At 47.9% G+C, this 23,665-nt stretch overlaps 1 protein-coding gene across 2 annotated transcripts in view; it reads left to right on the top strand.

Moving 5' to 3' along the window:
- The window catches only part of PNPLA7 (patatin like phospholipase domain containing 7), a 134,105-nt gene that overhangs the window by 74,310 nt on the left and 36,130 nt on the right, over positions 1 to 23,665 (top strand). For both annotated transcript variants that reach the window (XM_036394025.2, XM_036394027.2), the window contains exons 23-26: positions 8,199 to 8,262; positions 8,721 to 8,889; positions 9,965 to 10,147; positions 11,820 to 11,938. In XM_036394025.2, the coding sequence (XP_036249918.1) occupies positions 8,199 to 8,262; positions 8,721 to 8,889; positions 9,965 to 10,147; positions 11,820 to 11,938 (535 nt within the window). The remainder of the gene's footprint in view (positions 1 to 8,198; positions 8,263 to 8,720; positions 8,890 to 9,964; positions 10,148 to 11,819; positions 11,939 to 23,665) is intronic.

Here is a 23,665-nt window from a genome sequence, read left to right on the forward strand (position 1 = left end):
GCAGAACCTCGGCAGCCTGGCCTGGGCTGAGGGCACCTGCAGGTTTTCTTTCTTTATTTAGCAGAAGCAATGCTTTCTTTCCTTTTTTTTAACTTCTATTTCCATGTATGTATTAACTTTGTATTTCCTCCTCTGCCCTCTGGTTGAGGTCGTTTGGGTGTTCCTCACAAAGTGCTGGGAGCCATGTGCAGGTGCTGCTTGGCTTTCAGAGAAGGGATGGGTTTTGGAATAATTTTTTTTTCTTCTGACTTCTTGCAACAGAAAATGAACTGAGCTGTGGAGTGAATTTTTGATTTGTTTTCAGGTTGCTTTTTTATTCACCTGCACATTTGGCATGAGGGGAGCTGTTGCCCAGAGCTGTGTTTGCCCCTGGATCCCTGGCAGTGCCCAAGGCCAGGCTGGACAGGGCTGGGAGCAGCCTGGGACAGTGGGAGGTGTCCCTGCCCATGGAAAGGATGGAATGAGATGAGTTTTAAGGTCCTTTCCAGCCCAAACCATTCCATGAATCCATGTGGAAAGGTTTGCACTGGGGCCTTGCTGAGCAGCTGCTGCCACCTGAGCCCTTCCCTGAGCTCCCAGCTGGGCTCACCTGGGGATTGGGTGTGAGCTGGGAACAGACCTGCCCTGGCTTTATGGAAATGAGAGCTGTTAATCTGCTTGACAAAGGTTAATTGAAAATCTTCTCTGAAAGGAACTCTGAGTTTGGAAAATTGCTTTGAACATTTGCTGCTATTCATGTTTTTTTTTGTTTTTTTTTCCTTTTTTTTTTTCTTTTTTTTTTTCCTTGAACCAACCTTTTTCCTAATTGTAATTTAAATGGCAGCATCTGATTACAATACTTGACTTAACATTTAATCCATACTTAACATTTGATCTGTATAATTTCATTGCTCTGAGCTTCAAATCTGTTCCAGAGCAGTGGAGAGCAGCCTTAATATGTGGGGAGAACAGCTGGTTTTAGCTTTCTTTTGCAACTTAATATATTTATTACAGAAAATTCCTTCCCCTTCCTGTTAATATGAATTTAGCAGGATATTGCAGTGATGCCTTGAATTCCCCTGATGCAGGTTGGAGAGGAGGATAGAAGGAATGAGGAGGATGCAGGGAGGAACACTGAGACCATTGCAAGAATCATCAGCTGCTGCAGCTCTGGGAAGGAGCCTGGCCTCAGGATGCAGGCTGGCCCCAGTCCTGCTGGGAACACAGGCTGGGTTGTAACACAGTATAACACTTAAGAAATGGTTTTCCTTTTCCTGGAATTGGCATGAGAAGGCTGTGGGCAGTGCTTGGAGTTGGAGCTGGTTGCAGGTGAATCTATTCAACAGGATTCTGGAGTTTGTCTTGATAATTTTTAGCTACTTCTGTATTACTAAAGGGATATAAAAGTAATGACAACAAGAAAATCTCAGTTTGATAGTGAGTATTTACTCTCCACAAAAACTAAAAAAGTACTCAGAATCTTTCTTCCCCCAGAAAAAAAAATCCATTTTTCCTGTAATGAGACAGGACTAAGTGGTTTCATTGGTTAATTCTTTTTTGTGGGTTTAATTGAATTTTTTTAAAAAAAAAATTTTAATGTTTTAATTTGTAATGGGAGCAGCTCAGGTGAGCAGCCTGCTCTTCCATCAGGGGTTCATTCTGCACCCAGGGAGCACCACCGTGTGGGACCACCTACAGCTTTCCCCAGGCCATTTGTGCTGGTTCCTTTGACATTTGGTGTTTTGTGATTTATGATAATTCACATATTGTTTCCAGACAGTAGGATTGTGTCCCAATTAAATGCTAAGGGATGTTTGTGCTTCCATGGAGCTTCCAATCACTGAATGGTCCAGGTTGGAAAGGGACCATAAAACTCATGCAGTGCCACCCCTGCCATGGCAGGGACACCTCCCACTGTCCCAGGCTGCTCCCAGCCCTGTCCAGCCTGGCCTTGGGCACTGCCAGGGATGCAGGGGCAGCCACAGCTGCTCTGGGCACCCTGTGCCAGGGCCTGCCCACCCTGCCAGGGAACAGTTCCTAATTCACAATATCCCATCCAGCCCTGCAATCTGGAAGTGGGAGCCATTCCTTATTGTCCTGGCACTCCAGGCCCTTGGACAGTCTCTCTCCATCTTTCCTGTACCTTCAGGCTCTGCAAGGCCACACTGAGGTCACTCCAAAGATTCTCCAGGTGAACAATCCCAGCTGTCCCAGCCTCTCCTCCCAGCAGAGCTGCTCCATCCTCTGATCCCCCTGGTGCCTCCTCTGGATCTCTGCAGCAGCTCCAGCTCCTGCCTGTGCTGGGCCAGGGCTGGGGCAGCTCTGCTGCTGGCACAAGCTGTGGGATGAAAGGTTCATTTGGGACCTGGCAGCAGCAGCTGGACCTGCCTTCACCTTGAGAGAGATAGAATGAAAAATGCTCTGGGTTCTGTGGGCAGAGCAGAAGGTCCTGCAGGGACAGTGACCCCAAAGTCCTGCAGGGCACAGTGACCCCAAAGTCCTGCAGGGCACAGAGACCCCAAAGTCCTGCAGGGCACAGTGACCCCAAAGTCCTGCAGGGCACAGAGACCCCAAAGTCCTGCTGGACACAGTGAACCCCAAAGTCCTGCTGGACACAGTGAACCCCAAAGTCCTGCAGGGCACAGTGACCCCCAGGTCCTGCAGGGCACAGAGACCCCAAAGTCCTGCAGGGCACAGAGACCCCAAAGTCCTGCTGGACACAGTGACCCCAAAGTCCTGCAGGGCACAGAGACCCCAAAGTCCTGCAGGGCACAGAGACCCCCAGGGCTGCAGCCCTGCTGTCCCCTGGCTCCAGTGTGACAGTCCTTTCTCTGCATCTGGGGCTCTGGGTCTCCAAGAAAGGAGGCTGTGCAATATCCAACTCGCAGAAGCAGGAGCAGAATCTTCCAGCTCTGAACTGGAGTGCCAGGAAGGGGGGCAGGTTTTGCTGCTCTGTAATTCATCATGCCGATGAATTCTGGTCAGTGTTCATGATGTCTATTTTTATTATTTTCCTCTTGGTAGAGCTGAGAGCATCTTTTGATAAGAAGTTCTTCTGCAGTATTCAGATTTTTCAAAAGTATTTGCCTGCCTATTTTTTTGTTCCTTTCCTGAGACCAGCTAAAAGACACCACATGGCTGTGCAAATTCTGGTTCTATGTGGGAGCCCTCTGATCTCATAGAATTTCAAACTGAAGTAAGGGAGGGATTCAAATCCAACATATGTGTCTCTCTCATTCCTTTCTGCCCTTTAAATTTTCCTTCTTTTCAGTTCTAAAAATGTATAATGTATTGGACAGCTCACTGAAAAATCTTTGCTAATAATTTATTGGAGTTTTTAATTACAGTTCTGCCTGTCTTTACACACAGATTAGATTTAAATGTGAAATGTTCACTGTGGTGCCTGAACCCTGGCACCACTTAGTATTTTTTTGCTGGACAAGATTCTCTGACATCCAACTCATTTATCAGTTATGTGACTTTGCCACATAATTTTGAAGACTTTTATTAGGCCAAAAGTAAATTTTCTTTTAATGGAGTCCAAGCAAGTAAATTTGCTCTGCTGAAATTTTTCCACAGTGTATATTGTACTGGCCTTGTCTTTTGATGTGGGTGTGTTTTTCTGGTGAGGTGGATTTGAAACCATTTCTGAGCCTCAGAAATCACTCTGCCCTCTGGGCCACTCATTTCTCGAGGCAACTCTTGGACCATGTTTTATTAGACTTAGAACTAGGACACCTGTACTCCTGCTTCTGCATACGTTGGTGTTTTGTGGGAAAAATGACCCAAGTGAGTCTCTTGCTCACTGGCAAGAAAGGCACTGGTTTTATGTCTGTGTGATGGTTTTTTCCTCCTCTCTGGGGCAGGAGGTTGGAAGCTTTGCTGCAGCCCTTCTCTTCAGTGCCCTTGTTTGTTAGCAGATAAAATGAACCAGACCTCTGGCATTTGCCAGCTTTTCCTTCCCTCCTGTTTCATGGAGTTCTTAGTTTTGTACTGAAAAACAGATGGCCCTAGAGTACAGCTTTAGATGCTCCAGAAGGTTTTCCCAGAAACCACAATCCCTGGGCCTGGGCTGAGGCCACTGCCTGCAGTTCTCTCACCTGAAGCACAGAAAACCTGAGCTTCAGAATCCCTGTGAGCTCTTGGCTGACAGAAAAATGCCCCAGGCTACTGAAAGTCACCACCTCAGGCTTGAGAAATCCAAAAGGCTGAGAAAGCTGTGGATAGCTGGAGGCTCAGGGAATGGCACTCAGCTTTTCTTGCTCTGATTCTCCTCCCCAGCAATCTGCTGCTGGCTGCTGTCAGAGACACACACAGGGCTTGGAGGAATATTTCATGTTACCTCACATCACCTCTCCTGTTCTTCACTTTGAGCTGTTCTGATCCCATTAATAGAACACTGAGGAGTGCAGGATGTGTCCCTGATGCCAGCTCCAGCTGGAAGCTGCCCATGAGGCTGGTGCCAGGTTTGGAGAGGGGGTGCTTAGAGGTGTGTGACTGTGACAAAGCCCTTTAAGGATGCACTGACACGTTGGGCTGGTCACTCCTGCCTGCAGGTGTGGCTGTTCAAGGGCTGTGGTTTTGAATCATCACAGAATCATGGAATGGTTTAGCTTGGAAGGGACCTTAAAGCCCATCTCACCCACTGCCATGGACACCTTCCACTATCCCAGCTTGTTCCAACCCCTGTCCAACCTGGCCTTGAACCTCCAGGATGGGAATGATATTTTTTCATTACTTGGTTGCTCGCAGCAGTTTAGTTGAGATAACACTTTTTGTTGGTTCTGTTTTCTGAGCTCACATATGTTGGTGTTCTTGGTCTCATTAATGGAGGGGTTTTAATGGCTGATTAATTGGGAGCCTGCTAGAAACTGGGAGTGCAGAGCAGATGGTTGGTATTTCTGAGACAAAACAAGTTGGTTCTGTTGGAAGCATCACCGTGTTCTGTGCTGGGGATGAGTGAAAGTCTGGGAATCTTTGTCCCGTGTTCCTGGTACGTGAGGGATGGGGTGCTGGGCAGGCTCCTCCTGAGCTGGCACAGCCAGGGTCTGTCTGGGCACCCTTGTTTGTGTCCTGTTCTCTGAACTGCTGCTTTCCCACATCAGAAGTGAGGTCTGGATATGATTTTTAAGTCTCTCCAAGGCTCGTTCTGATGTTGTCCACAGCCAAGGTGCCTCTGGCTGAAGGAACACAAAGATCCACCCCAGCCCTACAAACTCTGCCTCTCCCCTAGGATGAAAGCTGTTCTGGCTGCAGGTCTGTGGCTTTGATGGTGTCCCTCTGGAGCCTGGGCCCCAGAGCATCACCAGGGACTGGTGCTGCTGGATCTCAGTGCCCAGGGCAGGGGGTAACAGGCAGAGGTGCCCATGCTGTTCCCTTGGTGTGGGCTCTCTTAGCATTTTTATTGCATTCCTCAGCTCACTTGGCATTCCAGGCTGTTTGTCTTTGCCTACTAAACTTCCACCACTGCCAGAAAGCTTTGTAAGCCACATGTCCTGGAATACAATTTTAATCCACCTGTCTTTTCTATTTAACTGAGAACTCTGACACGTTAATGAACATTGATGATCACTCTGCTGCTGAATGCTTGCAAATTGCCCTGCACTCTGTCCCTTGCAGTTCTGTCCTGGGCAGTGCCATCAGTATTCCCTCTGGGAGACCTCTCTTATCCCCTTGTGCCATTTCAAAGCCATACCAACGCTGACACCAGGTGAACAGTGAGTCAGATAAAGAATCTGCCAGTGTTAAAGATGTGGTGATTGCCCCCTTCCCCAGCACTGGGGCTGTTCCCTGCTGTGGGATGGCTCAAGGAGCTCCAGAGGGAGGAGGGAAGGGCAGGCTAAACCCAGATCTGCTCTGGAAGTGCTGCTCATTCCCTCTGCTTTCATAGGAACCAACTTCCAGAACTTTCATTGGAGGATGGGGAAGTCAAATTCTATTCTTGAGTCATCCTCCTCTCTGCTTTCTCACCAGCTTTATCTTTTGGTCTCTGCTTATGGGATATTTTTGTCCATTTCTGTTTGATCTTCTTTGATAATCAGTGTAGCAAAGAGCAAATGTTATTTGGGTATTGGAAAGTACAAGATGGAAATGGCACCTGGGAACTTCTTCAAGTCTAAAAGTAAAGTCAATTAAAGCAGAGTGAAGCCTTTGCAGCAGGACTTGAGCACTGAGGGGGAATGTTTTGCTTTGAACAGACAGGTGTCTGCTAAGGAAGGCAGGAGCCTCTCCTGAAATGGAAAATGTAAACTCCCTTCCTCTGAATTATTATAATTTTGAAATTAAGGAGCTCTCAGGCAAAGATATGGGAGTAGGAATTACAGTTCTTTACTAGGAAAATTAAATACAAATGCAGTAATACAAAACAACAAAAAAAACCTGCTTGCCAGAGTGAGAGCAGGCCCTGTCCCCTGTGTGTCAGGGGGTGGCACAGCCCCATCCCATGGGGGCTCAGCCCTCCTGCAGTGCCAGCTGTGGTTCTGCTGGAGCAGGGATCCTGCACAAGGGGGGAGTTTTCCTCTGCAGCTCCAGGGCTGCTGGAGATGGGCCTGGGCTCCCTCTGGCCATGCAGGGCAGCAGAAGCTGCTCCTCTGGCAATGCACTGGGCAAAGGCTGCTGTGCTGTGCCAGGCTCACATTGGATCCAGGTAGGAATGCTTGGCTCCTGCCCTGGGTGCAGCATCTCCCCATGGGATGCTGGAATTGGATCAGCCCTGCAGGGACACTCAGTGGCCATGGACAGCAGAGATCTCCTGCAGGGAGGATTGGCTGGGGGAGAGATCAAGAAAAAACTGCCCATGGACAGCAGAGAACTGCCCCAGCTCTGACAGATGGGGATAGAACACACAGCCCCAGCCACATCTTGCATTTGTGACCTAGGACAGGGGAGATGAGTTGGCCTCTGAAGGTCAGGACACCCAGTTCCAAATCTGTACCTGGGGGTTTTGCTATTTGAATACAGCAGAGTGAATTTGTGACCTTCTCCCATGTTGGTTGTTCACAGTTCCCTGATTTTTACTGAACACATTATAACCTTGCCTTGAGACTCCTTACATAATGAAGTGTTTTGTTATTTAGTACATAAATTTCAGTTCTGTTTTTAATGAAACAGTGAGGGATTGCACAATGAAAACATGAATAAAAAGCAACTGCTCTGTCATGTTTTGTAAATGTGAATTTCTCTCTCAGTAAGAGACAGGTAATATTTTCTCTAGGTGTGCAGTTATTCTCTTAAGTTTTCTTTTCTTTGCATTTTTTAAATTTAGCTGCAGTCACCCTGCAACTTCTACCACATATGGCACAAATTGCTGCTGCACTAGAATTGTTAATAAGAAAATTAAACTAAAGTGCCTGCAAGAAGCTTTATGTACACCCAAATTCAGCTCAGATCTAAGGTTGTTGCCAGATGTGTCTGTGTCTGTAGTGGAGTCTGACTGTGCCTTACAGATTTGGGAATGTTTTTTGGAGTTCCTGTTGGCATGTTGGAGAAGGAGTAGTGATGCTGCAGAGAGCTTGAGGATTCACCTGGGGAGGTGGTTCAATGCAGGATGAACAAGTTCTGTATTTTGGAAGGTGGGGGGAACAGCTTTTTTCTTTGGAAGCAGGATGCTGGCCTTCCTGTGGCTGTAAAGGTGTGTGCTGTTCTGAATGCTGAGGTGGTGAAGATGCAGCTGCAGTAGGAGTTGTCACCAGAGCCAGGCTGGACAGGGCTTGGAGCAGCCTGGTCCTCAGGAAGGTGTCCTGCCCATGGAATGGGATGAGCTTTAAGGTCGTTTCCAACTCAAACCATTCCATGGTTCTGTGATCCTACATGACCTTGAGGAATGGGATAACAGAGCTTGCAGGTTGTGTCTAATGCAGTAACAGAGCTCTGGGAATAGGGAGAATTGGAAGATGTATTCCTAGAAAAGTGTGAAAATTTTTGTGAAGACTTTGTGCCAGCTCTGATCAATGTACTGATCCATCACTACCTTCAAAGCAAACTTTTGGAATTGAATTCTTGGAATCAGAGAATGGTTTGGGTTGGAAAGGACCTTAAAATCCATCCTATTCCACCCCCTGCCATGGACAGGGACACCTTCCTCTATGCCAGGCTGCTCCAAGCCCTGTCCAGCCTGGTCTTGGACACTTCCAGGGATGGGGTAGCCACAGCTGCTCTGGGCAGTTTTCTCCAGGAGCTCAGACTGAGGTGTTTACAGGTGAATTTCCTTGTTCCCCCAGGTCCTGCCCTGTTGCTCACCAGTGACAACATCAAACAGCGCCTGGGCTCTGCTGCTCTCGACAGGTACCTGCCCTCATCACTGCTCAGGGAAATGCAGAGACACTGGGCTTTTCTTATAAATACACAGAGTTTGGGAACAGAATCCTGTCTTCTAACATACACTGGGCCTTCTGCTCCTGGTGTTGGAGACAATAATGTTTCAGGAGTACTTGTGCAGGTGTGGGTGGGTTTTTCCCACAGATACTTTCTCACTTGTGAAATTGGAAAAGCTGAATTTCTCTGAGTGTGTTCCTGCTTAGGGATGCTGTGGAAGCATTACTGAAGTGAGGCATCACTGTATCCTCCTGCCTTGGTGTTTGTCTAATGGTGTAAATCCTGGACAAACAGAGGCAGCAGGAGCTGGGAGCAGATCCTGGCTGAGCAGGAAATGTCACTCTCTCCCTGTGTAAGATTCCCTCTCTTCTCTTGGGAGCTGTGATATAACAGCAGTTGAATTCTCTGTTTTCCTTGTCTGTCCCCAGCATCCACGAGTACAGACTGACCAGCTGGCTGGGCCAGCAGGAGGACATCCACAGGATTGTGCTGTACCAGGCTGACAGCACCCTGACCCCCTGGACCCAGCGCTGCATCCGCCAGGCCGACTGCATCCTCATCGTGGGGCTGGGAGACCAGGAGCCCACTGTGGGAGAGGTTGGGAGCTGCTCCTTCCCCTCCTGGCACTGGGAACAGCCCAGCTCAAAGCAGCTTGCTTCACACTCATGTGTTTTCCTGGCTTTAACACCCAGTGAGGCATAAATAATGAAATATTCCTGAGAAATGCCTGTTAGGAATAGCAAAAGAATTGCATGAGAATCCTCTGAGATGGCAAGTTTTATGTAGGAGTACTTCCAGCAAAGTTCTTTTCCTCAAAAGAGTCATTTTGGCCAATGGTAAATCACAAATTACTTTGAAGCTTTGTGTTTCTGCCCAGAATTTCTTTGGGCTTCCACACAGAGGGAGAAATTCTTTTCTGCCTGGATGAAATTCATGGTGTGTGCTTAGGAAAAAGTAGATATAAATCGCAGTCTGTGAATTATTTATTATATTTTATTACAGATCTTAAGCTGTAATTTTTTTCCATTTACTATCTATTTTTATGATTTTATATTTTATTACCAAAGTCTTCTGACCAGACAAAAATTCTTCAAGAAATTTTAAAAAGGGATCACAGGTGGGTTTTTTTAGGATGGTGAAGTGCTGAGTCTGACCTGCAGAGAGCCTGGGCTGGTCCCACGTGCAGCTTTCGTGTGTGTCCCGTTGTGTGGGCTCTTCCTGCATGGATGTGGGAGGCAGGAAGCACAGGCAGAACAAGCTGCCAGCAGTTGCCTAAAACAACAACAAAAAAAATCAAAATCAGAAATGCAAAGAGGGAAAAAAGTGGACTGATGGGAAGGGAAAGAAAAAAACACTGAATATTTGTGGGCTCAAGTCTAACTTGGGCAGCATCTCACATTGCAGGAGCAGCTCCTGCCTGTCCTGTGCTTTTAATGGCCTGGTTTAAGTCAAAACCATTTAGGTTTGAATCCTTGGCTGATTTTAGGCCTCTGTGTGCTGTGTAAGGCCAGAGTTAACAGTGTCGTTGTGTAAATCAGTCATGTTTGGGGGCTGTGAGTGTGCAGAGCGGGATTCAGGTGGGAATAGGGGTGTGGGGGGTGTGTGGATGTATTTCACCCTGAGACTGGAGCAGCCAGGACTCACTGTCCTTTCCTTGGGTGTCCATGTGCAGCTGGAGAGGATGCTGGAGAACACGGCAGTGAGGGCCCAGAAGCAGCTGATCCTGCTGCACAAGGAGGACGGGCCCCTCCCGTCCCGCACCGTGGAGTGGCTCAACATGAGGAGCTGGTGTTCTGCTCACCTCCACATCCACTGCCCACGCAGAGTCTTCTCCAAAAGGAGCCTGCCCAAGCTGGTAAGACATTCCTGCTTTGGTGGCTGGTCCCTTGCTGTGTCTCACTTGATCTGTAATGTGTGTGTCAAAGGGGATCTGGGGTAATCATAGTCCACCCTATTCTTACACACAGAGATTTAACAATGCATTCTGCAAATCCTCTGAATTTTGCAACACCCAATCAAGGTAATCTTTTTTTCAAAGGTAAATAGATAATTACAAAGTCTTGGCCTACCATAGACAGCAATCTCATTCTGGCTCTCATTATAATTTGGGCTATCATCTCCATAATTGTAAAAACTGGTTTTGGAGACCTGTAAGGAAGAAAAACCCATTCTATTATTAACAAACCCATTCTATTATTAAAAAAGGATCTTTCTCAGAGGAGTCCCACTGAAATATGAGACCACACTCTTTAAAAATCTGTTTGGCCTCAGCTGGATTTAGAGAACAGGGATAAGGGACCAGGTTTTCTTTATGGATGCAGACTTGGCTTTTTGATATCTTGAAAGAGTAATCACTGTCTCAGAGTCCCAATGAAAGGTGTGTACAGGCCATAGTAGAGTCCTTCTTGTTGGGAGCATCCCTGTGCTTCCCAGAGCTGTGCTGAACATGAGGCAGAGGCAGTCTGGGATGCTTCCCAAGAACTTTAAATCCTTGTCAAGGAAGAGGAGAAGTGTGATGGTGTTCACAGGGGTCCCAGGACCAGGGAAGAGACAAGAATGTGACTCCATGTTTCAGAAGGCTGATTTATTATTTTATGATATATATATAATATTAAAAGTAAATGATATATTAAAACTATACTAAAAGAATAGAAGAAAGGATTTCATCAGAAGGCTAGCTAAGAAGAAGAAGACTGGAATGGTAACAAAATCCTGTGACTAACCAGCAAGTCTGAAACAGCCAGACTGTGATTGGCCATTAATTAGAAACAACCACACGAGACCAATCCCAGATGCACCTGTTGCATTCCACAGCAGCAGATAACCATTGGTTACATTCTGTTCCTGAGGCCTCTCAGCTTCTCAGGAGAAAAAGTCCTAAGGAAAGGATTTTTTATAAAACATGTCTGTGACAAAGAAGCTCTAAAGGAAATTCTGTTGCACCCCCAGCAGCTATAGAAGACTCAGAGAGGCCACTGGCCACTAGAACTGTTTGGGTGGTTCACAAGCCTCTGTTGTTTTGAAGAAGAGCTGTAACAGAATCACTGACAGCTTCAGGCTGGAAAGGACCACTGGAGCTCCTCCAGTCACACCTCCCTGCTCAACAGGGTCCCTGGAGCAGACACTGGGATTGTGCCCAGACAAGCTTGGAGAATCTCTAGTGAGGGAGATCTCAGAGCCTCTCTGGTCTCTGTCCAGTGCTCGGTGACTGCGCAGGAAAGAAATTCTTATTGCTGTCCAGGTGGAACTGCTGGGCATCACCTCCTGCCAGTTCCTCTGGTGCCATTGCTGGGCCCCATGGAGCAGGGCCTGGTCCCTGTCCTGAGCCCTCCCTGCACACAGGGACACACAGGGATGATGTCCCCTCTCAGCATTGTCTTCTCCATGCTGAGCAGCGCCAGCTCCCCCAGCATTCCCTCACAAGAGAGAAGCTCCAATCTCAATCTCCTCATCTTTGCAGCATCTTTTAGCAGGCTGCTGCTGGCTGCCCTGCCCATGCAGTGACCGTGCCTGGCTCTCCTCTGCAGGTGGAGATGTATGAACGTGTGTTCCAGAAGGTTCCAGACCGTCACTCCGACTTCTCCCGCCTGGCCCGGGTCCTGACGGGCAACGCCATCGCGCTGGTGCTGGGCGGCGGAGGGGCCAGGTAGGGCATTGTCCTGGGGCTCTGGGCACCCTGGCAGGGCTGCACGGGGCTCTGGGCAGCCTGGCAGGGCTCCATGGGCTCTGGGCACCCTGGCAGGGCTGCAGGGGGCTCTGGGCAGCCTGGCAGGGCTCCATGGGCTCTGGGCATCCTGGATGGGCTGCAGGGGGCTCTGGGCATCCTCGCAGGGCTCTACAGGGCTCTGGGCATCCTGGCAGGGCTGCACGGGGCTCTGGGCATCCTCGCAGGGCTCTACAGGGCTCTGGGCATCCTGGATGGGCTGCACGGGGCTCTGGGCAGCCTGGCAGGGCTCCATGGGCTCTGGGCATCCTGGATGGGCTGCAGAGGGCTCTGGGCACCCTGGCAGGGCTGCAGGGGGCTCTGGGCAGCCTGGCAGAGCTGCACAGGGCTCTGGGCAGCCTGGATGGGCTGCAGGGGGCTCTGGGCAGCCTGGCAGGGCTCTACAGGGCTCTGGGCAGCCTGGCAGAGCTGCAGGGCCTCTGGGCATCCTGGCAGAGCTGCACAGGGCTCTGGGCAGCCTGGCAGGGCTCCATGGGTTCTGGGCATCCTGGATGGGCTGCAGGGGGCTCTGGGCAGCCTGGATGGGCTGCAGGGGCTCTGGGCATCCTGGCAGAGCTGCACAGGGCTCTGGGCATCCTGGATGGGCTGCAGGGGCTCTGGGCATCCTGGCAGAGCTGCACAGGGCTCTGGGCATCCTGGATGGGCTGCAGGGGGCTCTGGGCAGCCTGGCCTGGGCAAGGAGCCCCTGCCCATGGCATGGGGTGGGACAGGATGGGCTCTAAGGTCCCTCCCAATCCAAACCACTCTAGGATTCTGTGCTGGCGCATCCACCAGATCCAAAAGCTGTCCCTGGGCTGGGACAGATCCCTCAGGATAACAGAGATCCTGGGACACCAGCACTGCTCTGCAGGCAGCATTTGGGAGAGGAGACACTGAGGAATGACACAAACTTGACCTGCTGTGGGGATTTGTGCAGAATTTCTGCAGAAGGAACATGAGTGTTTGTGACCTCTTGAGACTTCTCATAATGGTTTAATACCAGGAGGTGACCAGGGCACGAAAGATGACGTTTCTTTCTGTTGGCCTACACTTTGGATTTTTTTTCCCTTATGGATTCTTACATTAGGAAATGGCTCACAGTATTTCAAAGCTCTTCAAAGTTTGAGCAGTAAGAGGAATTATGTCTTCTAATGGACAATGTTCTCATCTTTATAATCCTCCAAGCCCCCAGGTACCCATACACTTTGACAGCCTTACCTTACAGGAAGGGTGTGTTTTTGCAGACACAAGGACAGGGTGTGTGCTGAGCACTCTGTTAGAATTCCATCTGAAACCCCAGTGAGCTTTAGAAATAAATTGCTGCTGGCATTTTTCTTTGGAATCCTTTTTTACTTGGAGAGTTTTCTGTTGAGACAGAATCGAGTCGCCCTTTGTCTCAAGCGAGCGCCGCCTTCGTTGTCTCCATCAGTGTTCTTGAAGCCCTGCTTTAAAGGACTGCTTTGAAATACAGCTCTCAAAAAAATAAACCCCTAATTTGCACGCAGTCTGTCTGTTTAAGTGCACAGAAATATCACATTTTTGTCGTTGGGCCAGCGCGTGCTTCAGGGGAGCCTTGGCTGCAGGAAAGGCTGGAGCTCCTTTGTGCCAGCTCCTCCTGAGCAGTCACTGGTGCTGAGGCAGCCAGAGCTGGTTCCTCGAGTGTCTCACAGGTGCCTTGATCCTGCTCCCTTTCACAGCCCCTCACCTGGGCTGGTTCCTGGATTTCATTTCTGAGACAAGCTCTGTCCTGTGGAGACACAAAGCAGAGCAGCAGAGGGGAGCTTCTGTTTTATCTGAGTATCTCAGGAGGCTTCTCATCCACTGATAGAGAGCATTTGTGGTTTGTTATTTGTTCCCAGCTGATATCTCTGCCTCTACCAGAGCCTGTGTCATGCTAAATATGTGCACTCCTGTACTGCTGGCAGCACATTTTGCTCCTTCCCTTCCTTCCTTCTCTAACATTGCTGTAATTTTTGCCAAACTATTTTTTTTTGTTTGTTTTTTTTTTGTTTTTTTATTCTACTACTTAATTTGCAAGCTCCCACCTGTGGGTGTGCAGGATCTGAGGTAAGGAGGAGCAGGGTCACTGTGTTGGTCCTGTGCTGTCCCTCTCTGCAAAGCTGCTCTGCTGCTGTGTTGGCTTTGGGGTCTCTGGATGCTCATCACCCATTCAGCAAGGAGCCATGGGCCATTAGCCATCACTCTGCTCATTTCTGCATCCCTGAATGGGGAGGACTTGAAGAGGATTAAGGGCAGAGTGGATAAATGGGATGTTTCTTCCTTCTCTGAAATACTTGCTATGCCACAGACTGAGATGCTTGTTCAGGGGTTCCAGGCTGGCACAGGGATGGTGTGAGCACTGTGTTTTCCCTGGAAGGGTACAGAATGCTGTTCTAGTCATTAAATAATCATCTAAATTGTGGTTAGATAGAGATTTTTTGAAATGAGAATATAATTAAGATTGGAGAAAAGATAAAATTGCTCTTAACCATGTAAAGATTCAGAATTACTCTGAACCTCTGCCTTTTGAAGGGCAAAATAAATTCTTAGATTGCCCATTTCTACTAACAAGGGAATTTCAAGAGATTAGATTAGGTACTTAAAATCACCCTGTGGTTAAAGCACAGTCAGACTAAAGATGTCTTTGTGGGTCTCTGCACAGACTGTTGATGGCCTTTGGATAATAATTACATGAATATCCTCCCACTTCGCTCTCAGAGCAGGAACCATGCAGGTCACACAGGCAGGGAGAGGTGCCAGTGACAGGGGCTGGCTGCTGGGTATTTGTTCAAGGTATTGTGTTCTGTGACTCCAGTAATATCAATTATTTAGTTGTTATTTTGGGAATGTTTGTCTGGCTTCCCAGTGACAGCCGGATTGGGAGGTTTTAGCAAGAGCAGCTTCCCAGTAATTATCATTGTGGTTTGTCATGACAAAAGGCTCATAGGAACTAAAGGTTTTCTTTCTCCTACGAGCATAAAAATAAAACAACTTGAAGTGATATGGTTCTAAAATTACAGTGTTTTGCTTTTGTTAAATGCTAACTTAATTTTAGATAGAAACCTTGTGGAGTTTGAGGGAAGGAAAGGGGATTTGGGTTTAGGAAAGTAATACCTCTGAGGTGGAGTTGCAAGAATAATGACACATCAAGCCCTGCAACAAAGGCATAAACCTTCCATAAATAATTGTCCTGACCTTTAGCCCTCCCACGTACAGCCCACCCCTTCTTTGGTTTGCCATGGTTGTCTCAGCAAAGATGTTTGAAAACTAAAATTTCTTGGGAGTAAATAATTATTACAGAGCTATCTGGGAATCCTTAAGGCTTTGGGAGAAGAATGTGTTGAGCTGTTCAGAATCATGGAGTATCCTGGGCTGGAAGGGACCCACAAGGATCTTTACTCCTGTCCCTGCACATCCCACCCTGAGCATTTCAAGCTCTCCTGAGGAGCTGCTATCAGAGGATATTTTCAGATATTTCATCAGGGCATCTTTTCATTTCTCTTTTTATTGTTTAGTTTTCTCCTCAAACTTATTATCTCACCTCAGCACTTGATGTGTCAAGTAGCTGGGTTTTTGTGCACACAGTTTTTTCTTGCTGACCCTACAGATGTGGCTCAGACCATTTCATTTTGGGCAGGTGGCTTGTTTCAGCAACTTGTCCTTTCTGCCTTTCCTTTGTTTCCATCTCTGGCTCTCTGGAAAGGGAGGATAAAAGCAGCAGCGTAGGAGAAGCAAATTCTGCCCTTTTTGTTATGGGATCTCTGTGTCTGATGAACATTCCTGTTGTCTCCTGTGTCTGTCTGTGCTGCTGCAGCCTGTGCCACGTGCAGGGTGCTCACACTCCAGGCTCTGAGAGAAGGAAAAACAGGCAGCTGGTCACTCATGGGCTACTGCTGAGCTCCTTAGAGCCTGGCTTTATCTTCCTATTCAATGGCTTTACCCAGGGATGAAGAAGCTGGGAGAGTCCCTGAGAGACAGATCTCAATTGTTCTGCTCTCAGGAGATCACATTTGCTCTCTGCACTCTGGGTTGGACTCTGGGATTGCAGGGAGAATAAACCATGGAGGATTTGCTGTGATGTTTGGCTGCAGCTCCAGCTCACTCAGGCAACTTTTAGTAAAAACCTGTCAGTCCTGCCTCCTGTCTCTGCCACCAGACACTGCTCTTTTCTTCAGCAAGGCACAAGGAATTTGTTTGTCTGTGTCTGCACTGGGCCAAAGCCCTGGCACAGGCAGGATGGCAGAGCTGCATGCAGTGCCTGGAAGGGATGCACAGGTCACCCTGTCCTGTACAGGGGGGCAAGCAAGGAGCAGGTGGGATGTGCCCACAGCCACCTGGGGCCGTGGTGGAAGCTCACATGCATCTCCAGGAGCTTCTGTTTGGAGGCTGAGCCCAGTGTGGCAGCATTACTTGGGAGGGTTTTGCCCCTTTGTGTTCTGAGCAATCAGGGCAGAAAAGAAATGATGCAAAGCTCCCAACACACCAGAAGGAAAAGCTTGCAACAGATTTTGAGAACTTGAGAAGATCATGTTCCTTTTCTGACTGTTGGTGCTTTTAGCCTGCAAGTGTGGCTGGGAGGTGAGGAGCTCTTGCCTGGGAACGAGCCCTGTGGTGCTTCCCCCGCTCCAGCCTGCTAAAAGAGGAATCAGGTTTGGGATTGATGGCCTGATCTACCCATGTAAAACACTTAGAGGCAAGTTAGTGCTGTGCTGTGAGATCTGATATTCCTCCCAGGTTGTCTGGGGAGCTCTGGCTGCCTTCAGCAGGCGCAGGGATCTGGTGCTGCTGCTCCATGGCTGGTGACACAGCATTTTAATTACACAGCCAGCAGTGAAGAGCTGGCCAAGCTGGCAGGGTACAGAAGCTGAATCTGCAGTATGCTCATGTGTGGAGTCAGAAATGATTAATGAAAACACCAGTAGGTTTTGGGGGTTGATTTGTTTTTCTGTTTGGTTTGTTACTCTAACATGGAGAGGAGCCTTAAAGCAAAACCCTTTTCATCCCATCTTGGTTGAAGGCATCTGCTTCTTAATTCTGTCCTTTTCTCATACTAATTGGTAACAGACAGGGTTTGCTGCTTACCCTGTTACTCAGATGCTCAATGTCTCCTCCTGAATTGGATTTTGCCATCTTAGCTCTGAGAAACTTTCACTTCTGCACTGCATAGTGCAGGTCTGGTGTTTGGCAAGAGGGTCACTGCAGGTAAAAGAAATTTCTTTCTTGTCTCCTGTGAAATTCTCATCAACTTTTTTCCTGAGAGGAGTCATGAAGCCACTGTTCTTCCCCTTGCTTGAATTCGTTAAGGAAAAATTGACAAGCTGACAGAATTAATGAACATTTAAATTCTCATCAGCGTAATGAGGTAATGTAACAGTGGTAATGACTGAGGAAGGTGTTGCAAGGAAAGGAGGGTGGAAATAGCACCTCTGTCTTTTGGGGCTATGTTTAATTCTCCCAAGGTCAAGTGGCAGCATGGGAAGGTCTGTTCTCAGCACTGCTGCTGTGGAGAAGAGCTGAGATCCCTTGTGCAATGTCATCTTCTGCTCCATGGTCCACAAAGGCAGAGAGCAGCACAGGGAGAGAAAACAAGGAAAGACAGCACAGAAAATATCAGAGCTTAGTGAGGGTTTTAATAAAGGTGATGGCCCCTGGGTCAGGACCAGGGTTTGGCTCCAGGGGGTGGAGGGGGCTGGCTGGTGGTGCAGGGGTAGAACTGACACCTCATAGCCCAACCTCCAGCGTGTGATGCAACATCTGAGGAATAAAAAGCTGAAATTTGAGGTGGAAATGCTGCTCCAATGACAAAGTGCTGTCCTTGACATGGACAATTTGCTCCCATGGTGCTGACAGCTCCCTTCCCAGGCTGCAGCTCCTTTTCCTGCATCGTGGTTATGAAACCCTGGGGTTTAGTCTAGGGCAATAACAGCACCTCTGGGGACACTCTGAGGTTTTATGGTGCAGGTGCTTTGGAATCAGTTCCAGCAGTTAAGGAAGGTTAATTCTTATTCCTCAGCTAAGACAGGTAACTAATGATAGGAGGCTTTTTACCCCTTTTTACCCCTATCAGGAGGTGTGTGCATGGATGTTGTTTAAAGCTGCCACTGCAGAGCTGCAGAACTTGGGATGGAGCTGGTGGGCTCCTAGGATTGATCACTGAACCTCAAATACAGGGAGGGAACTGGAAACATGGGGAGAGTTACTTAAACTATGAAACCTGACCCCAGCACCCAGACAATGTGAACTTAGGGTGTGTGGGAGGAGAGGGGAGGAATTTGCTGCCTGAAGGAGGCAGCTCCAGAGGAGAACACTGGGAAAACACTGCCAGAAACACAGAGCAGTGCTTTCCCCTGTGGGATCCTAAAGACACTCAATACAGAGATTACAGAAGAGATGAAAGAAAATCCCATGGGAGTTTCCTGGGCTCTTGATGTTCCTCACATAAGTTGGGACACAGTAAATGTTTCTCAGCTCCTTTGCTGGGTTCAGGACTTAACATGGACTGAGTCTGGTGAGGGGCACCCCAGGGTAGGAGGGGTAAGGGGTCTCTGGAGCCCAAGTGCTGTCATGACCAGTTCCTTGTGTTGGAGCATAAAAGTAATATCTTGAGAACTTCTCTACTCTTCCATTTCTATCTAGATAATACACAACATATTTTCCCTTTTTTTTTTTCCCACCTGGCTGTGTCTGCCAGTCTGCAAGTCTCTTTTCCCTTTCTAACACATCCAATCCTTGAGATTTCTCAGTTTCTTTGCACTGTTTTTACTCCATACTCATTCCTTCTTGTCTTCCTTACATCTGCCCTTTAGTTCCTTTCTCAGTCTTTGCTTTCAAGTCCTCTCTCAAATAGTGAGGTTTTCACCTATTGTGAAAAATGGCAATTTTTTGCCATCCTGGTGTGTCCCTGTGTGTCAACAGAAACACACTTGGCTTTGAAATCATTCCAGATCATGCAGTGAGCTTCAGGGCTGCACCAGGTTTGCAAATAGGTTATTCATTGCAATGTTTAATGTGGTTTATAATGGGGCACAGGTATCCCCTTCATTTGGTGTGTCTGCCTCACAGTGCTTAAAATTCATAGGGCACAGAGCTGGCAGCTTGAAATGTAGAAAAATTGGATGCAGGGTTGTGTTTTTTCCTGAAGTGCTCAGAAAACAGCCTGAGAAAATGCTTGTTTTGAAGTAAATTATGGAGCAAAACTGTTGCTAAAACCATTGTTCATTGTGCCCTTGGCTAGGAGAGGTTTGGAAGGGCAGCTCCAGCCTGTCCAAGGTGCTCCTGGAGCCACTGGCAGCTCTGAAGGGTTCAGTCACTGGGGAGAGGAAGGGACAGGCAGGATTTTGTGGGGCTGGGGTTCAGCTGCTGAGGGGTTGAGGAAATGGCTGAAAGCCTCAGAGCTGTGCTCTGCTTTGATGAACCACAGTGTGGGCAGTGGGCAGGTCACCCTCTGGAGCTCTGAAATGCCTCTGGAGCACTTAGAAGGAAGAGAAATACAAACCATTACCAGGAGGAGTTGTTTGGGGTTTCAGCAGGATGTTGTTAGCTCAGAATGGAAGTGGATTTTTGCTGCTGCCTCCTGGGCTGGATGTGTCTGGGGAATTTGTTTGAAGCCATCCTGCCATGCAGTTACTCTGAGGGGGCTGGCTTCACTCCAGCAGGCAGAGGGTGACCAGGTGACCCCCTGGGCTCTCTGGGTGCAGTGCCAAGACATGGTCAGTGGTTATGTAGAGGGTTTGGGGGTATCTTTGCCTTGCAAAGGGTTTATGTAGAGGTTTGGGGGTATCTTTGCCTTGCAAAGGGTTTATGTAGAGGGTTTGGGGGTATCTTTGCCTTGCAAAGGGTTTATGTAGAGGTTTGGGGGTATCTTTGCCTTGCCTGGCAGGAGGGATCTGGGTGCTGGGCTCTGCTGGGGGCTGGCCAAGATCCCTGTCTGCAGCTTGGTGTCTGGCAGCCCTGGATGGAGCCTGTCTGGCACAGGCTGGGCCCTTCTGCACTGGGTTCTCACCATTTCCTGGTTGCCACTTCCACGAGACAAGAACAAGGATGTTTTTTCTCTCTTTTCTTTCTCTCCCCCTGGTGCAGTCAGGCAGCATCCCTGAAATTCCTGCTCCATTTCCAAGTGCTTGCTGGAGGTACTGAGCTGGCATATCAGGGCTGTGCTTTCCTCTCCTCTAGCAAGACAGGTCCTGAAGAATATGTGCTGCTAAAAGGATCCCATCCCTCATCCTGATCATGCTCTGAAGTTCCAGCAAATTAAGCTGAGATATGAAAGGAACTTGGAAAATGCTGCTTCTCTGGGTTTAAATGGAAGAATCAGGCTTGCTGTGCAGCATCTGCAGTCTGTCAGTGCCCAGTAACAGCAGAGGAAGCAGGATTTCTGCAGCAGTGAAGTATCACAATGATACAAAAGGGGCTCAATCTGCTTTGTGTCATGGAAAAAACAAACAATGCAACATCTGAATACTTGAAATATCTTTCCTTCAGTTCTGTTCTTCAAAGTAATCCCTTTGTACGCCAGGCCAGTCTGTCTTTTGACTTTGGGAAGGCAGAAAGGTGGCAGCTCTGAGGTTAATCCTTGTGGCCTTTGCAGCTTTCCCCATCATGGCCAGCCTGGACTGGCTGGGAGCATTTTTGGGAGGGGAGGCTGTTTGGTGACCTGTGTCATGGCTTTTGTGTGTGGAGATAAATGTCTGTACCTCAGTGCACAGTGGGGTGGAATTTCTCTGTGTGATATCCCCTTTTTGAAGCTCAGACTGATGCATGGGGGGTTTCAGAGCTTGTGATTGCTCCTGTAGGTACTCAGAGAAGTGTTCTGTGCTGGGGGTCTGTGCATGAGTGGAGCATCCATTGCCATGTGCAGATAAACCAGAGGGAAAGCTGAATTCCAGAGTCAGGCTTCTGGATTCCCAGCATCTTTCAAAACCTAGATTTGCTTCCAGGGCAATATTCAGGTGTGAGAACCCAAAAAATTCCTCTGGCTGCCCTAGAAAGCTCTAGGGAGACCCTACCCAAAGAGCTCAGAGACCTTAACACAAAGCCCAAGATCCCTGTGCCTTTGATTTAGCCCTTTAAAAAAACAATTACCAACCTTTATATGAAAAATTACAAGCCTCAACAATTTAAGTAGAATGATAGTGAATTTATCACGAAGTGAAAAAGTAAATTTTAAAGTTTTTAGAATAGAAGTTCAAAAAACAAAATAGAAGAACCTGGGTGTGTCCAGCCTTTCTCCTTCTTAGCCTCCATCTCCTGCTGTGATGTTGGCACTTTTAGATTAGTTTAGAGTAGAAGCTCACTGTCTAACATAAGTGATAAGTATTAAAAAGTAATTGTAAACATTGTGTAGGTAGCTTTTAGTATAAATACATAACACCACTCCAAAAGCAAGCAAAGTGCCTTAAACTGTCTTGCTGAGCATACCTCAGCTAGACAAGAAAAAATATTTTATAGATAAGATAGAATGAACAACCTTAAAACTGAGAACTGAAGAGCTTTGACTCCTTCTTCAAGCACCGAGCTGAGAAAAGGGACTTGTACATATCTCAAAGTCACTCTAACCAGCAGAAAATCTGAAATCCAGGAGGTAAAATAACAGAGAAGCAGCAAAACTCTTTATCCTTAAAGGTAAAACTGCACCTTTGACTTGGTGTTTTACTTGTGCTGCTCCTTTGGAAAGGCCTGAGGAGTGAGGTAAGGAAGGTGGGCTCCTGCTTGGAGAAGATGATGATAATACATGTTTGGGTATCTAATTTGAGTCTTATCCAGGTCAGCCCTAGTTAGGTTGTTTGAGCAAACAGAAAACAACCCCTAAAAATAAATCAGTGAGTTTATTTGCTGTTGTAGAGCAAAGCTCCTGGGACAAGGCTGGAGCTCCTGTGGGGCCCTGGGGCTCTGTGTTTGCAGATGGTTGGGGAGAGCTGCAGCCTCACTGCTCTGAGAGGCTCTGCTGGGATTTCTGCAGGGAGGGACCATCCTGGGTGTGTTCATCGTGGTTGAATTGTGTTTGTGCAGGGTTCAGAGCTCTGCCTCTGTGAGCTGGGGGAAAGGCACAGCCTGTGGCTGCTCCCAGATTCCCAGACCTGAATGCCAATTGCTCAGAGAGCTGTGGAACAGTTGGGCCATCACGTGCCCACAAAATCACATGGACTGGCACCCATGGAATGCTTAATGATCTGATTTTTCCTTTTCCCATCTGCAGCACCTCTGTAATTGCTCATTTGCTCCCATCTGCCAGGAGGTTGAAGGTTATAACAGCTGCTATAAACTCTCCAAGCAGCAGGAGCTTGGGAGTAATCAACTTCAAAGGTATTGCTTAAAAAACCCCTAAAATTAATTGCAGGTGGTTTAGTTGGACTCTCCTGTCCTGATCTCCAGTCTTTCCCACCAAACTCATTTATTCACAGCAGTGCCTTGATAAACAGGTGAAATGAAACAAGGAGGTGGTGGAGCTGTGGGTCAGCTCTTGTTGCTGGTTTTGCACCTTTTTTTATCAGATGTAAAAGCATGGGCTGTGTTCACTTCCCATGGAGCAGCTGTGAAGCTCTCCAGGCTCTCCCTGTGCTTTCAGGAGTCTGGTTCTTGCATTGATGTGATTTTGGGGAATCTCTGTCCAGCCCTACCTGGGCAGTGAGCTTTCCTGTTAAGAAAAAGTAAATTCTCAGTTCTATTCCCTGAATGCTTTGGTCTTATTTCTGCAGCTTCCAGATGTTGTGCTCAGAATGGGTTCTTGCAAGGCTTTAATAAATAAGTCTCAGAGGGGTGGGGAAGAAGGATATATTTGTTTTCCAAAGAAATTATCTTCCTTTGCAGATGATAATGGAATTGTTCCTTGGCTCAGAGCAGGGGACAGGATTTTGTGACATCCCCAAGTGGTTGCAGTTTGTCATTCAGCCACTTCCCTGCTCCTGTGCCCCTCTCCAAGCCAGCTGGGATCAGAAAACAAAAACCTTGGTGCATTTTATAATTTACTTTGACTATTTTGTGCTTTTCCTCCCCTCCAGGGCCTTCCTCCTGTATCCCCTCACACCCCAGGGCTGGGTAGCCCTGAGAGATCTCCTGGAAGGACTGAACACATTTTGCTCATTTATTTCTGTGTCAGGCACAAATCTCTTTGTTTAAAGCTTGTTCTAAAGTTAGTGTATAAAGCAGAAACAAGATCAGGGCTATAAAAGGACATTGTATTTGGATTTTCTTGCAGGAAGGGGATTTCACTGGGCTTGTGATGAGTAGGAGATGATTTTTCTGCCATTTGTGCCTGCCTGGCACAGGGTGTGATCTCTGCAGCCTGGCAAGGCCAAAGGGAAATGGCTCCTGAGCTCTGGCTTGAGGAGTTGGTGGGAATCTGAGGGCAAAGCTAAGTGGGAGGATGGAATGAGGTTGTTGTTAATGGAGGGGAAGACAAGAAAAATTCAGGTCTCTGGATCAATATGTGTGGGCTGTGGAAGGAAAAAGCTTCCTCCAGGGCAGCTGCTGGGAAAGATCCTGCTGATAGTTGGATGTTAGGATGAGAACCCAGTAATGTGGGGTTATTCCCTCTGTTTAGCTTAGAAATGGTTCTTAGTTGATTAACAGTTCATTAATGTTGTCAAGACTGGAAAGTTCCTTGTAAGGGCTCACGTAGAACTGCAGAAATGCAGGGCTCTGGGTGCTGTGCTCCTTTGGAGCTGGCAGAAA

The sequence above is a fragment of the Molothrus ater genome, chromosome 20 (genome assembly GCF_012460135.2).
Source record: "Molothrus ater isolate BHLD 08-10-18 breed brown headed cowbird chromosome 20, BPBGC_Mater_1.1, whole genome shotgun sequence".
Lineage (NCBI taxonomy): Eukaryota > Metazoa > Chordata > Aves > Passeriformes > Icteridae > Molothrus > Molothrus ater.